This window comes from Prionailurus viverrinus, chromosome E1 (assembly GCF_022837055.1).
Source record: "Prionailurus viverrinus isolate Anna chromosome E1, UM_Priviv_1.0, whole genome shotgun sequence".
Taxonomy (NCBI): Eukaryota; Metazoa; Chordata; class Mammalia; order Carnivora; family Felidae; genus Prionailurus; species Prionailurus viverrinus.
In genome coordinates this window covers 34,467,545-34,484,429 of record NC_062574.1, presented here as the reverse complement: position 1 = coordinate 34,484,429, position 16,885 = coordinate 34,467,545, and the positions used below count along the sequence as shown (strand labels likewise).

Genomic DNA, 16,885 nt, shown 5'->3' with positions numbered 1-16,885 from the left:
CTCCTGCCTACACAGAATGGGAGAAGCCTGGGGGCCTGGTGAGGGCGAGCTCGGGGGCTTAAGCAGTCTCTCTCCACGAGAGCCCGAAAGACAGTTTCCCCACAGGGTGGGACAGCCGGCCACAGTTCCTGTGCTGAGGACAGTGTTCCGGTCCCGTTCCCCCAACAAAAAACCACAGTGAACGTGTCCTTTCCTGTGCTGCTCCCCTGGCTTCTCACCTGAAGCCTGGCTGGCTCAGTAAAGTGACTGAATGAGGCTGAAAAGAATTCATCAGTTTCCAAAACAATGACTCGGCAGGCCCCGGAGGACTGAGGGGCAGTTGGGGAAGGTCCTGTCAAGCAGGAATGAGCCAGGCTATTAGTTATACTCCAGGGCATCCAACCTCAACTGGATGGACGGCTGTGCCTTCACCGAGTGAACTGTCCTGTTAATATGCTGATCGGGGCTACTTTTACCGTCACGTCAGAACCCCACGTTTCTTGTAAACAAAATACACCGGATTGGACTGAATACCACTGCACTGAATGTGGGTTCACATCGTGCTACCACATGATTAGTTTTATAATCATCCTTCCTTCCAGAGTCTCTCCCAAGCAAATGGGTCACAAGTGAGCACACTGTATTATTAACATCTACATTACAGCCTGCCTCTCGTTACTGAGTCAACCTGGCAAATGGAATGCCTTGTATCATGCGTGGGTTGTTACTCAGCACGCCCACATTTCTAGAAAGCCCTACTGTCTATTACTCACATCTCATTTGAACATGTGAGCCGAGCAGACACGTTCTTCCTGCATTCCCCACTGCTCACCTTCAGTCAGTGTCAAAGGGTGACAGTCCTCACCCTCAGAAATGCCCTGTGTGATGGGGGGAGATGATTAGACTGTTGAATAAAAACCAAGTCCAGACCCCTAGGAAAGGCAAAAACAAAACAAAATACACTGGACCTCATACGTGTTTCATATACATATTTATATATATTTCATGTACAAAGTTACATTCCGAACCCCAGGGATTCCATAATAGAAATAAATACCGAAATAACTACATTGCTAAGTGAGCTTTTTGCTCATAGAAATGAAGCCTCAGCCTCTAAGAGACAACAAGTGGGACACTCTAGAACCCATTTCTCAGATTATAGAGGCCAGTAAAAGTCTGGATAAAATGTCTAGGACAAAAAAACAAATTCAGAACATAAAATGGTTAAAATATATTCAAATATATTGAGAAATGTACGACAAAATTAATAATAAAAACTTAATTTTTTAAGAGAAAGAAGAAGACATTTAGTGTTACAAAACAGCGTCACCCTGTTAGAAAAGCACTGATGATTTCCACATTTAATTCTCTCTTCTCTACTCTTCCCATGTTACAAACGGGGGCCAAACGAGTCCCTTTCTCAACATGATCAGTTAAGAAGAGCCCTAAATCTGGTGGAGTCCTTTGGTAACGGTCATAATACTCACAAGGAAATAAATATTCAGTTCCACAGCATTTGCAAGAAAGACGCACATTCTTTAGGACAGTTAATATTATGAGACAATTGTTTTGCTTTGTTTTGTTACTAAGGCAGCCTATGTTAAAGGGTCTATTCTCAAATGTAGTAAGACCTTTACAAGAAATGAACAATACAGCAACTGAGAGAATGTATTTTCATCTTTTCTATGCAAACACACTTCATTTGAAAAGTTATGTGCTGCATACTTTGTGCTCAAAATGTTTTACACTCTCAACAAGCTGCATCTATTAAGATATCCCTTCCTGTTTAAAAAATGTAGATCCACACAGGCTGGAGACAAACACTCTCAAAATGGTGTAGTTCTTCAAGAACATTCTCCCTTTGCCTCCCAGGGATTTTAACCTGCATTTCATAGTAAGCATCGGGTTGGGGTATGTGATACTGACATTTGTGTAGATTAGCAATGGTCGAGCGGCGGCAACTTCACATGGTTCAACCTCATACATAACCCACGCATAACAAAATGAGAAAATTCTCGGGTATCCCTTATTTCTTCCAACAGGGGCAATACATGTATTTTTTACATGGAGAGACCAACCCGAGGTATTCGAGCCTCTTCTCTACCCTCGAGTTGGAAGCTACAGGCAGTGTGCACCAACGCTTCCCTGCTCGCAAGAAGCTTACATTTTGGTTCTTACCAAAGTGAATGTTACCACCTTGACCAAAGTGAACGTTACAAGAATATAAACCTATTGTTGGGGAAAGGGAGGGGGAGGGGAGTAAAGTGATCTGCAGAAGATACTTAAACGATATTACAATTATATAAGGACAAGCCCTTAAAACAAATTGTACAAGCATTTCTGTACTCTCTCTAGTCCCTGATGTTAATGAACAGGGCCACAGATAATCTGACGGCTTTAGATAAAATAGCTACACCCCTACACTAAAGCCAGTAAGAACAATTAGAACCACTGTAACATGTACGCATTTTTCATCTTTTAACTCCTGATTTCCTAAATTACATTTGATCACACAAACGTGTACAAACTGAACAGCAAGTGGGGTCTGACTCTGGGATGTTTATTTCTTGGGATTAAAATTCCCAAACACTTTGGTGTCTCCTTTTTGTGAAATTATACAACAATTCCTCCCCAAAAATGTTGTAACGACGCGGGGATTTTTTTAGGTAGTGCCCAACATGGCTCAGATTTAAAATAAAAATATAGCTGAACGCTATGGAAAGGGGGCCTAAGTTTTGGTGCCTTGAAAAAGTGACTAAGTATCTCGAGCAAAAAAATCAGCCTCTCACCGCAGCTTTTGCCAAAGGGGGTTCCTTTCTCCTGACCATCTGAGGTGGCCACCGCTTCATCGTGTACACGATGTGCTCACAGACACATCGTGGCCCAGTGGATCCAAAGGCTGCCTCCGGCTCATTAAATCCCACGTATTTATCAATTAGCTGAATCACGTAGATGCTTGAGCACAGCGGCACGCTTTGTACAAATACCTCTGCGTGGCAGCCCAGAAACAACCAACACCCGCTGCTTCAGACCACTTACACAGTCTGAGTCCTGTGTTTGCTTACTTTTCCTTCAAGCACTCCTTCTGGGGATCGGGGGCCCTTATTCAACAGGTTTATATTTTTAAAATAACACTTAAATTTCTATTTAGCTTTGCTTAAAGAAATGGTAAATCACGCATTTTTTTCAAGAAGCTCGAGAGGGGGAGAACTGCAGCGTGATGGTCTTTGAAAACTTATTAAACAAGAAAATCCGTGAAACCCGGACTCAGCTTTTGAAATGGGTGTCATGAGTAAAAAGATAAACATGTCAACTCTCACTTTACGGTATCCTGGCCTTGTCTTCTTCCCCTTCATCGCCTTCCTCTTTGCTGGTGGCATTTTCATCTCAAAAGGGCACAAAAGCTTCAAGGTGTCACTTACATACAAAATATCAAGTGCTAGTTGTTCTGTAGTTCTACACAGAACCAGAGAAAATACTGTTTCTAATCAAATCCCTCCTTCAGTTCACAGGCCACTGTATCACGGCTGCTGCTTTACTCTTGTGAACCGGCAAGAGCAGTCCCAGCACCACTGGTGAACAGGTGAATGTTTTACCTGGAGAAACCTTCACCAACCACCACCATCCATTGATACAGGAACCCAAAACACAATTTCCTTAAAGACAAATCCTCCCACTGCTGAAGCGATCTTCTGAGCCGTATCAACGATAACCCTTTCCGACATGTCAGTATGAAAACGAGGGAGACTAGTCTCAGAAAGAATCATCATCACAATATCCAGAGAGCAGGCCTCATAAACTGTAGAGCTCTAATAAGTCAGAAACAGGAATCTTTTATTTAAATAGTGTAGTCTTAATTTCTTCAATATAAAACCCCCCCCCCAAATCTGATGAAAACAAGGTTTTATATACCATATATAAACAAGATTTGTCAGATTTGAAAGTGAAAGTAATTTACAATTAGCTTTTAGCCCCCTGGGACACTTAGAGACCTCCTGATAATCCACCTGATACTAGTTTGTGTCAATTTTATAATACACAGGGAAGACTATAATTGTACCAAATGGTATAGTTCCACTTATCAAGTGTTCCCATGGATTCCATTATTAGCGACAGCTCAAAAGTGACCCCATCAAACGAAGTGAGTGACATCAGCTGTGGCAGAGTGAACCACATCTGGATTGCTTCCTAGAATTCAGTTTGCAGAGAGTAAACATTCTTTGATTTGTTCATAACGTACTGAAATCGCCTGGAACACTGGTGCAGTAAAACAGCTAGTTCCTGTATTGTTACGGGAAGGACAGGTCTTGTGATAGAAAGTTAACAGGAAAAAGAAATGCTCACACATTATGTGGTGAAACTGATTTCACAAAGAGAGCATTAAATTAAGGGGAAAGGGAAAATAAACCATGCAGAAGAGACAGCTTCCCTGTCTCCACCGGTTTCCTATGTGCTCACTCATTGCCACACAGCACTTGCCACACTATCAGGTGACTCCTTTCTGCTTTGGCGACAGAAGGTTCAAGTGGAAGATCCTCTCCAAGAAGTTCTGATTCTCCACCTTCATCACCTGGGGGGCGATAAGGAGACTCGGGTTAGGTGGAGCATGGAACACGCAAGCCCATGTACAGGTCTGTGAACAGTGTGCACAAAACCCGGCTGACTCCCCTTCCAGAGCACACAGTACAAGAAATACCCTGGGTCAGAACCTTCACTCGCCCAACTTCTAAAAAGGCGAATTCATTTTTCAGACCACAAGGATAAAAGTGAGTTCACTATACTACATTGGAAACTGACCCCAATACGTCTGCACGCTGACATTAACAGAAATGAGGAGAAGCCAAGAAGTCAAAGCCATCCAACCCTCTGTCGATCCAAAGGGACAGGGTCTACTCTCATTTATTTCAAACTGAGAAGTGAGACTAGATGGGACTATAAATGTGAAAGCGTGGAGATAGCGCCCACACACCAAACTAGCTACATCCAAGCAACCCCTGCTTGTCGTCGGTGACAGTAAAGCTCTCCAATCAGAGACAACCCATAAGAGCACACGGAAACAGAAACTGTTTCACATACTCCTGGCAGTAGGAGACAGCAGATTCGCCACTCACTGTACTGAGATACTGAGTTTTTGGGTTTTTTTCTGTTTTTAAGATTTTATTTTTAAGCAATCTCTACACCCAACATGGGGCTCGAGCTCGCAGCCCTGAGATCAAGAGTCGCACGCTCTACCGACTGAGCCAGCGGGGTGCCCCGACACTGAGCTTCTTCAACCCATGATTGTCAAGTTTAGGACAGGTAGTGAGCGGACAGTACGGTGATGAAGAAATGAGACTGAAGTCACAGACAGGCTATAGGTTCTCCCAGAAATAGCTAAGTGAACTCGAGAAATGAGGTCCTGATCAAAGACACTGCTCTCCAAGGCCCCGTGCAAGCAAACCATACTCCTCTCTCCAAAGGTGCATCATCAGGGGGCACCTGGGGGGCTCAGTCGGTTAAGCGCCTGACTTCAGCTCAGGTCACGATCTCACGGTTTCTGAGTTCAAGCCCCGAGTCAGGCTCTGAGCTGACAGCGGAGGGCCTGGAGCCCGCTTCCAATTCTGTGTCTCCCTCCTTCTCTGCCCCTCCCTTACGCTCTGTCTCTCTCTCAAAAATAAACAAACATGTAAAGAAAATTAAAAAAACAAAAACAAAAGCAAAGGTGCATCAGCGGTGTTGCTGCAGCAGAGCAGGGCTATTCTAACCAGCTGAACAACTGGTCTCATGGCACAGGCTCTTTGGCGCAACCCTCCCTATTTCTGGCCTCGGGCCAAGACACACCGCCCATCTGCTGTAGTTCTGTCACGTGTCTCCCCTGAACGTCAGCGGGGCAAAGAAAACATCACTACCATCAGCCGGGAACAGGGACAGCGGAAAAGCACCTCAAGGTTTGCATGTTTCTCTGCAGGCCAGACTCTCCTTTACCCACCTCCTTCCACAGCAAGGTCAAACTGTGTGCTGGGGCATGCTTTAAAAGGCTCAAGACACAATCTAAGAACGTAAAAACTCTGGTCTGGTTTTTACATTTAAAAACGTTATGCTAGGGGTGCCTGGGTGGCTCAGCCGGTTAAGTGTTCAATTGTGGACTTTGGCTCAGGCCATGCTCTCTGGTTGGAGAGTCTGAGCCCCGTGTCGGGCTCCGTGCTGGCAGCACGGGGTTACAGAACACAATGGAAACCGAGCTCCCAGAACCAACGACTTACCCATTCGGAAGTCAATGTAGCCCTCTCCTCCACTGATGACGAGCATAGACTTCAAGGGCGTCTGGCTGCCAGGCTCCTGTGCAGATGGCCCTGCTCTGTCACCTGTTAGATCTGTGCCACCACTGCCACTTTGTGGACTGACGACTTGACCTATTTGTGCCAGAAAAGAAGTGACTATTACTTATCACGGACTGGGGTGGGGGAAGGCTCATTTTCTCTGAATATTTTCAGAAAGTTGAATAAAAAGGTAAATATATTGTGATACAACCAAAGTATTGGGAATGCCAGAAGCCTCTACGTGATCAGAAAACACCTATAAGAGTCATAAGAACCCAATTTGAAAATCTAAGTAGAGCCATTTTGCGCCAAAGCAGGCATGGATCCAAATCCATTATGAGACCTGTGTATGGCCAGGCAGGTCTTAGCTGCCTGCTTCAGAGTATTACAATCTACATCGTTTGATCTGAGGGGCTCCAGAAAAGGTACATGTGAATTTGTGTAAGACACTGGAAAAGGTCTTCAACTTAAGTGCTATGAGTTTGGATATTCATAATTAATATTTCAAATATTTCAAATCCATGGTTTTCCTCTCATATTTAAGAAAAATACATCTTATTTGTAATTTAGATTAGGCAAATAAATTACTAGTACATGTGCCATTTACTCTAAAGTTTAAGTTGTAAGGTCGAATCTTTGAGCATGAAATGGGACAGAAACCCTAGGGGGAAAACTTCCAGGCGTGGGTCCTGCTTGCAGGTGGTCAGTCACATCAGTTTAGTATCGTCAGTGGACAGAACATTTGTCACCGGATATCACCACTACGCCTCTCACCTACATGGTGCTTTATAGTTCTAGAGCACTTTCATTAATTTTCACCACAAGTGAGGTCAGCAGAGCAGAGATCAGTCACATCCACTCAGGAAATGAGGACCAGAGGAGCACCTGGGGGGGCTCAGTTGGTTGAGGGTCCGATTTCGGCTCAGGTCACGATCTCCTTGTTTGTGAGTTCGAGCCCCACGTTGGACTCTGTGCTGACAGCTCAGAGCCCGGAGCCTGCTTCAGACTCTGTGTCTCCCTCTTTCTCTGCCCATCCCCTGCTTGTGCTTTGTCTTTCTCTCTCTCTCAAAAAGAAATAAACATTAAAAAAATTCTTAAAAAAGGGGGCGCCTGGGTGGCTCAGTCGGTTAAGCGACGGACTTCGGCCCAGGTCATGATCTCACAGTTCGTGAGTTGGAGCCCCATGTCAGGCTCTGTGCTGACAGGTCAGAGCCTGGAGCCTGCTTCTGATTCTGTGTCTCCCCCTCTCTCTTCCCCTCCCCTGCTCACGCTCCATGTCTGTCTCTCAATAATAAATAAACGTTAAAAAAAAAAAAAAAGTTAAAAAAAAAAAAAAAGGAAATGAGGACCAGTCACAGAGGTTAAGTGACCTGCTCAAGAGAACTACGTGAGCAGCAAGGCAGGGACCCCTAGCCTGCTGCTCTTTGCCACAACAGTGCTACAGGCACCCGAGTGTGTTCTCCATCCCTTCCTGCACACAATTCTGATGACAGGGGCTTCCTTCTAGCCATCTCCTTTATTCGGCCAGGACCATTTCTGGAACCCTGCGGTGACAAAATAGTACCACTGCTTTTCAAAAGCAAGCACGTCTCTTACATAAAAATCAACAAGTTCGTCTTGGGGGAGAGAGGAGAGATTCCAAAGCAATTTCATTCAAATATCCCTATAGTGCTTTATCCATTATAAAAAACCTCCAATTATACAACTTTTCATATAATATATTGGAATTATCTGTAATACCAGTACTTAGCATTAGACTAGATAGTGAACCAAGGGATAGAAGAGATGATTACATGCAACTTCTCGACAGAATAATCTAACCCACCTGGGACTGCCACAAAGAATTTCACTGCGTCCCGGTGCCCGTGGAAGCAAAGCTGGGCATGTGCCATTGAACAATAGGGTATAAATGTCCCTGGAGTCACTTTATCGCTGTTTTCATCACCATATACACGGATTACACTTCCAGGACGATTTCCTGGTGCTCCTGAGGTTTTATTTGCTGCAACAGAAAAACCAAATACCAAATATTTCCCCCTAGGAAACAGTGATGATGCAGGATGTTACTGGTTAATCCTTATGATATTATCTAAAAGCTACAGCCAGTTGAGATAAAAACAAGGCAGCAATGCCAACTCAAGACAAAGCTGGGAAAAAAAAGATAATATAGCATGCTAGTTATTTTTAAGTACCTCAGTAAATGGAGTAGGGGATTTTGCCAGTCTAGCAATAACTAAGCTTACTTTTTAAACATATCTATTAATTAAAAAAAAAAAAAGGCAACATTAAAAAAAAACCCAGATTTGAATCTTAGGGATGTCTATTTTATGTTGTTGTTTTTTTAATCCCCATTTTAGAAGACTAACCAGTTACACCGTTTAAAGTAAATTTGTATATTTTTCAATAAAAATTTCATAGTCTACCTTCTGATTTTTCTCCCCTGTGGTAAGAATATCTCTCTTGGGGGGTGGGGGGTGGGTGGTAAAAAGCTGTGTTTAAAGGATCCAGCCACGACAATAAGGTGGCTTTTATTTATACCAGACTGGTGGTTTGCTGCATTATTTTAGAACAACCAGACTCACAAAACATCCCCATTCCATGGGCCAGTAAGTGAATGAAAGAAACATGGCTGGTAACAAGAGTAAACAATGGAGATTAATGACAGTTTTAAGAGATGTTTCGTGTTTTTACTGGAAGGAAAACAAAGTCCGAAAGAAAGTTCAGCTGCAACAAAAGATGATAAATACACTAAGCCGCTGAGCAGTAGTTTGGTGGCCGTGTAACAAATATTAAAAAACAAAACGGACAGGACACCTGCTGCGATGCAGTGACTGCGAGTGGATGGCATTTGAGAACATTCAAGAGGGCATCTAGAGCCAGAGGACAGCCTCCCAGTGGCCATCAGAAGCCAGGAAGAAGAGCTGGGTTCAGGATCTGCACTTACCCCTCAGCCCCAGTAAGCGTCCCTGGTGGAGGATTACGGCTACAGTGAGAGAGGAGGAAAGGGACATGGAGAGGCGCACGGCAGGGGACAACACCACCATGAACCTCCACTCTCGCGGCTTCTCTTCCAGCTGCCAGCTTGGCACTCCAAGCCCCTGACTACACTAACAAAGTCCAGCTTGGTATAATACCAACATGAAAAGTTCTTACCAAAGCCTCTGTAGAATATCTCTGCTCAAAAAGGACAATTTGATTTACTGGGATTTTGCCTTTCTTAATTATAAAGCAATTTCAAAGAACAACTTAACAGAGAGCACTTTCTAAATGCTATTATTTCCCCTTTTCCTTTAAGAAATCCTGTTCAAGCGGCACCTGGGTGGCTCAGCCGATTGAACGTCCAACTTTGACAGCTCAGGTCACGATCTCGTGGTTCGTGGGTTCAGGCCCTGCATTGGGCTTGCTGCTGTCAGCATATAGCCTGCTTCAGATGCTCTGTTCCCCACCCCTCTCTGCCCCTCCCCTGCTCACTCTCTCTCTCAAAACTAAAACTAAATAAACATTTAAAACAAAGAAGAAGAAATCTTGTTCAAATGGCTTTGCTAAAATGGAACTCTCTTTTACAAAGAACTGAAATGAACTCATGTAGGTTTATAAGTAATTACAGAAAAGACTGCTGGGATTAAGAATTTAGATTCTTCAGAGGCACGTGTATGGCTCAGTCGGTTAAGTGGCCGACTCTTCAGCTCAGGTCATGATCTTGCATTCTGTAACGATGGTGCAGAGCTTGCTTGGGATTCTGTCTCCCTCTCTCTCTGCCCCTCCCCCTCTTGCTCTCTATCTCTCTCTCTCTCAAGATAAGTTAAAAGAAACAAAAAAGAAAAAGAAAACAAAAAAGAATTAAGGTTCTTCAAAAGCTCCAGATAGACCACCTTCCACACCTCCTGTCTGCCCCCTGAAGAAAGGTAGGGAAATTCTGGGATGTTAGTGTGTGGACTTAGGGCACTTGTTTTCAAAACATTCCCTGCCCATGAATTCTGTAACACAAAAATGCTCACTGGATGAATAATCAATGTAATGGAACATAATATGAAAAACATACAATGTATATACTTTGTTCACAAAGGTAACAATAATGAAACATAATCTAAAAAACATACAATGTACATTTTGTTCACACCATTTACACATACAGGAGAGAAGGCTTGTCTCCAGCATAAGTGCTTGCTTGCTGACCTTAGAAACTTCCCACAACATTTTCTAAACCTCAAATAAACCAAGTAGAAGTAAAGTAACAGCTGGAGAGATGAAACACCAGAATGATTCTAGGCACTGGTTCCGGATATTGATGTATTAACACTGGAAGAAAGCCGGACTCGAACCTTCTTCTAAAGGAGGAAATAGGACTGGGATTCCTGAATTGAGAAAAAGGAGCTTCTTGCAATGCAACGTGTTTAGTTACAAATGTTGGTCCCGATGCAGGGACACTGGTATTCGCTACAGTTTATAAGTTTTGTATAAGTCACGAAAGGACAATAGTTAGGTCTTTGTCACCGGCTTGATTTTCTGAATTACCACAGATTTGCCAATGCCAAAACCATTCCTTCTGCCTGAATTCTGGACACAACTACCTCCTGCAACTCTTCTGTCTGTGCTGTGGCATTCAGCTAAAAATATACTTACTTTCTGTCAATGGGATGGAGATAATGACACCATTTCCTGTCCCCACCCACAAACGATTGCAAGACACCATAAGAGCTGTGATCCTCACAAACGAGAAGCCCAGTTTTCCAGTACCTGTAGAGCAGGGGGGAAATTTTTTATTGAGAAACTAGAGCAAATGATGTTTTCGGTTCCAAGTCCCTCACAGAATGGCTGGATTAACACAAGAGACGGGAATGTCGACCAGAGCCGGTTGGAGGTTTCCTGAAGGTGCACATCAAAGCACATTTTCAATGGGCTTTACAACACCTGTCTGATAATTCACGGTTAATGAAAAAAGAAAATTCAAAAAGTGGCTGACATCACATTACCATCCAGAAAGAAAATTCTGTTGATCAGGAGGTAGGACACAAGATTTAATTAGGGAGCTGCAAAATCCAAACTCCAAACCAAACCCAAAATAAAACAAAACACAGTGGGGCACCTGGGTGGCTCAGTCGGTTAAGCAATCAACTCTTGACTTCGGCTCGGGTCACATCTAACAGTTCGTGAGTTGGAGCCCCACATTGGGCTCTGTGCTGACAGTGCAGAGCCTGCTTGGGATTCTGTCTCCCTTTCTGCCCCTCCCCCTGCTCAATATCTCTTTCTCAGAATAAGTAAAAATAAACTTTAAAAAAAAATTAATAAAACAAAAAACAACAAAAACAGAGTTTGCTAGATTGGAAAATCAAATGTCCTTTGTTTTTATAAGCTGTAAGAGTTCTGCTTTGCCTTAAATTTCCTTGCAGAGATAAAAACAATCTTAGTCAAAACGTGTATTCTTTCCTTGTTTACATACTTCAATTCTGCAGCAGTTTAGAAATTTTAGGTACCACAGACACATAATGTAGGGAGATGGGATGTACTTTTTCATTTGAAGGGAATTTCTACAACTGATCTTATTTTCTGAGACTTGAAAGAGTAACTCATAAATAGGTAATAATACATTGAAGACAAATAGCATTTAGTCACTCACAGGATCTACTTATAGGAACCGAGAACATGATCACAGAGTGTTAGAAGTTACAAGGAGCCTTAACGACCATTCAGTCTAAGCCAGAGATCTTTAACGTATAGTCATAGTATACCCTGAAACTGGCTTGTGTTTATGACATTCTTAACCATCACAGAGTGCTAAATTAGGCTACAGCAGGGAACAAGCCAGCGATGGTCCCTGCCTTTCATGGGCTTATGGTCTTTGGGGGAGAGAGACAATGAACAAGAATCAAATAGTAAATAGTATTGGTGCAACCACAATAATGATAATCCCATGAAGAAAAAGTAGGAAGAGGACCTTAAATCAAATTAGAAGATCAGGAAAGGTCTGTCCTGGATGTGACATATATGCTATGACCTGAAAGCCAAGTAAAAAGGGGCCAAAAAGAACTTCTCAGGCACAGTATAATAGCACACGTGGGGGACCTGAAATGGGCAAGAACTTGGTGAGCTTGAGAGTGGTCCAGGCCATGGGACCAGTTCTTCGTGGTGGTGTCACAAAACATTACCTCATCTAAAGGCAGGAATATTCTGGAAGTGGCTGGCATTACATAAGTATGTCATGGTGGTCTTTGCACATTGGTTACTACGCAGAGAACAGACTGGAGTGGAAACACAGAGACCGGTTAGGAGGTTCATGGATATCCAGGGGGGTAAGGAAGACAGCCTGGCCTACAGGGATGTGATGGTAGAGATAAAGAAGTAACTGATTTAAGGTATTTTTGGAGGCAGACTTGACCAGCTCCCAGTGATGGATTAGGTGTGGGGAACAGAGAGGAGTCAAAAATGATCCCAAGTTTCTGTCAAGGACCACGGGGCACATGGGGCATCTGCCTGGCATGTCCAGTGATAATGGCTCACTAGTCCTGAGGCAACTTATTCATTGGCTCTACCTAGCATCTGAGACCATTTAAAAATAAAACATTTTCTCCAACCGATAAAGATAGAATGCTTTGGAAGCTTACCTAACATTTTGCTTACATAAGGCTCAATGTCCACATCCTGTAGGTGTTGATAAGTATGTGCATGATAGAGACGGAGCGTGGAATCCAAACGAATGGAGACCCACACTCCGTCCCCCACCCACGCAAGCTGCCGCACCTGGCTCTCCTTCCTGGGGTGCGCGTCAAATGATTTCTAGGAAAGATTGTTCAATCACAATGTTACTTTGATTATGTAAGAGTTCGTGTTTAAAAACTGAGCTAATTTACACAACAATTTGACAGACTGAATATTTTAAAAGAGGAGCCTAAATAGCATTTACTAAATAAATGTGATTACTCTTACATACACACTTTTCTTACTCCAGACTACAAAACAAAACAAAGAACAAACAACGGGTGCTAGATTTCAGCACTGTGTAGGGATCAACTTGCGAAAGGAATACTGGCATATCCGGACTCTGTAACAAGTCCAACAAAAAGGCTGAATTTGATCTCAGGATTTTGTATTGTCGTAAAGCAAAGCATGAAGTAAGCGCCTATTTATAATTAAACAAAAAGGAACCTACAATGCTGCCTGTGCGTGTGTATACCTGCATGGAGGAAACGGATTTGGGGGTAAAGAAACCCACCAAGTGATTAACTTTGGGACTTCTAGGGAACAGAATGGGATTGGGAACAAAGGAATAAGGACTTTGACCTTAAAATTTTCCTGCTGTTTTCCTTTTTTAAAAATTATTAGAATGAATTTACGTATTGTGGCCAAACTTGTAAGAAAGCAATGCCGAGAGGTTTTTATTTTCACAACAAATTCCCACTGCAATCTTATTTCTCAGTCTAGGACACCTAGAGAGGGGTCTGCCTGCATACATGTGGGGCAGCGGAGCCTGGAGAAGCCTCGTCCCAAACAACCCACACAAAATTAAACCTATCAAGAACCCTGTGTCCAAATCATACACATATGTATCCATAGATATTCAGACACACATTTAAACATTCATGTGTGGGGGTGCCTGGGTGGCTCAGTCGGCTGAGCAGCCAACTTCGGCTCAGGTCGTGATCTCATGGTTTGTGGGTTCAAGCCCTGTTTCAGGCTCTGTGCTGACAGCTCAGAGCCTGGAGCCCGCTTTGGATTCCGTGTCTCCCCCTCTCTCTGTCCCTCCCCTGCTCATGCTCTGTCTCTCTCTCTCTCTCAAAAATAAATAGAAACGTTAAAAAAAATTAAAATTAAAAAAATAAAATTAAAAAATTAAAATTAAAAAAATTCATGCGTGCATCCTCCTTCCTAAAAAAACAAAACAAACCACTTCCCACCACAGTCGTAAGTGGCAAGAGAGATGAAGTAACACAGAAAGCTAAGGTGTCGTCCAATATCATCACTCAAGCGTCCTAAAACACAGACTCAGAAAAGTTTCTGAAGAATCTAAAAATAATTAGAGTCTTAGTGTCTCCAGAAAATACGAATTCAGTAAGTCCCGGAAGCATGCATGAGTTCACTTACCTCTATTTTCATAGCCTTTGGCTGAACCACATAGATTTTGTTCCTGTAGCCACACCAGACTTTGTCATGGACCACAGTCATGCACCGAATAGAATGGTGAGGCCGTCCAAGGTCCAACAGGTGGTAGTTTGACAAATCCCACTGCCCATCTTTAAAACAAGAAATGGATTATTAGTTAACGCACATCACCTTTTCCTCAATTTTAACACAAGAAACATTCTATTTGCGTGAATTGATAAATTTATTGATGAAGCACCGCAAAATACCATGTAGTCACTTTATCTTTTCTTTGCAGAGACGGACTCTCATTCTGTCTACTGCAAAGTTGGGAAAGAGATGTCACAGGTCATCTGGTCCTGTGAGCCACCTGGTGCCTGGATCTCCACACTAACAACAGCAGTGATGGGATAAATCAGCAGTAAGTTATCTGCTTATAATAATAGTTTCAGAATTAGAATGGAATAATTATTATTCCATATTATTCCACTAAGAATTATTATAATTCTTTGGATAATATCTCTCTCACTCACTTGCATTTTGATGTTTCTTGGGTAGATGTTAAGGACAACTTGTTGCTAACACTTTAGGAATTACGCACATAGTCATTTAGTGATGACAGAAATACAAATGGGAATCAACCACTGTAAGCTTGCTTTGTAGACCTTGCTTGAACTATTTCAGTGAAAGAAAACATACTGCCTCACAAAGCAGCTGCTGCATTTTGCAAAAGCTATGAATTGTCCGAAAAAATATTCCCCATGCCTGACTAGCTCAAGTCTGCCTCCTTGTATATAATCACCCATTAGTCTGTAGTTTTGCCCAATGGAAATAGAATAATCCAGTCCCACTTTTTTTGTTACTGCCCTATGTTTTCTCCTCTCAAAATTAATCATTCTTGGCATGTGCTCTGTACACATCCCAGTTTACAGACCCTTCATCCTAACTCTGCCTTGTCCGTGTTCCTTTAACATGTTGTTTGTCCACCAGAGTGGGGCAGGATTATCACCAGCCCTGTCCTGCACATGGATTTCTATGAGGCTTAATATGTTCAGTAACTCAGGGGCATCCGGGTGGCTCAGTCAGTTAAGTGTCCAACTCTTGGTTTCAACTCAGGTCCTGATCTCACGGTTTTTGAGTTCGAGCCCCACATCGGGCTCTGCATTGGCAGCTTGGAGGCTGCTTGGAATTCTCTCCCTCCCTCCCTCTCTCTGCCCATCCCCCACTTGTGCTCTCTCTCTCAAAATGAATAAATAAACTTAAAAAATAAAAAGATGTTTAGTAACTCATACTAAGTTTGTGGTCAACCGTTAGGTACTTTTCATTCTTCAGACATGTTGCCCCCCTTTTTACTCTTCTGAACCCCAATGCAGAAGTTTATATTTAAACATATTACATCATGTATTTTGTCTGTTTTCTTAATATAATTTTGGATTCAGCTTGCCAAAACATTTACTACTACATTTTTTCTAAGCTTTCGTACTTATTAGCTGACTGTGGTGTGAATAAAAGCCTCTGTGCCTCCACTTTCTTCACCTATGAGGATGACAACAGGACCCTCCTCAGAAGTTGCTGTGAGGATTAAGCTCACACAAAGTCTACAAGGGTCGGAACAACGTAAAACTGAGCACCCTCACTCTCTGACTATATGGAGTCATTAACCAGCAATCTCTAGGGACCGGTTACAAAGACACCCAAACATCATCTACCCCACATTTTCCCAAGCCCAGAAAGATAGGAGACTTTGGGAAAAGCCCTGCTAAAATCTGAATTCAGTGTATCTATGTTTATAGAATATTCTCCTGCTCTAGCAATCTAATTTCTACCTAGAAAATGAATGATCATTTTGGCTGATACATGCACCAAGGAGTTAGGAAGTATCGCAGGCTCAATTCCCTATTTTCTTTAACTTAAGGCAGGTTTCTGGACCTCCACCAGCCCCTGTCTGCTGATGACAGATATACTGGTTGTAAAAGAGGAAGGATATAAATAACATGACATGAAAATGATTACACCATATCCAATTAAAAACTTAAAAACTTTCCAAATCTAAGTGGTCGTAAATTAGTGTTTAAAATATTGAAAAAGAGAAAGCATTTCCTCTCCCTAAACTTCTCCTAATTAAGTATACTAACGAGAAACAGGTGCCTCCATATCACATTATGCAAGAGCACCTTGAAACGATAAACTATATGCACGCACATATCTACTAAAGTCATACACTGTTAGCACTCAGTTTAAACCCTTACTCTTTCTCCTATTAAGTATCATTTCATTAAAACAGAGCTAATCTGCTAGAAAATGCTTTTGCAAAGCAACAGATTAGTGCACTCTATATTCGTAACAACTCACCAGCTCCTCTGTGAAAGATTGCGAGGGTGCCGTCAGCCAGGGCCACTAACACAATCCCTTTCACATGTCTGCGAACAGGAAACGGGGTTTCAGAGCACTCCGTGTGGGAATGTGGGAAGTGCCACATGCTACTGAGCTAGAAGTTCAGAGGCTCTCAGAGGGCCAACCCATGATAGACA

At 42.7% G+C, this 16,885-nt stretch overlaps 1 protein-coding gene across 3 annotated transcripts in view; it reads right to left on the bottom strand.

Annotated features, from left to right (window-relative positions):
- Positions 1-955: 955 nt before the first annotated feature.
- The window catches only part of SPAG9 (sperm associated antigen 9), a 133,327-nt gene continuing 117,397 nt past the window's right edge, over positions 956-16,885 (bottom strand). For 2 of the 3 annotated variants that reach the window (XM_047832576.1, XM_047832578.1), the window contains 8 exons: positions 16,707-16,774; positions 14,358-14,506; positions 12,881-13,052; positions 10,902-11,015; positions 9,223-9,261; positions 8,104-8,280; positions 6,222-6,371; positions 956-4,549 (listed from right to left, as the gene is read on the bottom strand). In XM_047832576.1, coding sequence (XP_047688532.1) covers positions 4,434-4,549; positions 6,222-6,371; positions 8,104-8,280; positions 9,223-9,261; positions 10,902-11,015; positions 12,881-13,052; positions 14,358-14,506; positions 16,707-16,774 — 985 coding nt within the window. In that variant the 3' untranslated portion in view covers positions 956-4,433. The remainder of the gene's footprint in view (positions 4,550-6,221; positions 6,372-8,103; positions 8,281-9,222; positions 9,262-10,901; positions 11,016-12,880; positions 13,053-14,357; positions 14,507-16,706; positions 16,775-16,885) is intronic. The other variant, XM_047832577.1, reaches the window with a different exon arrangement.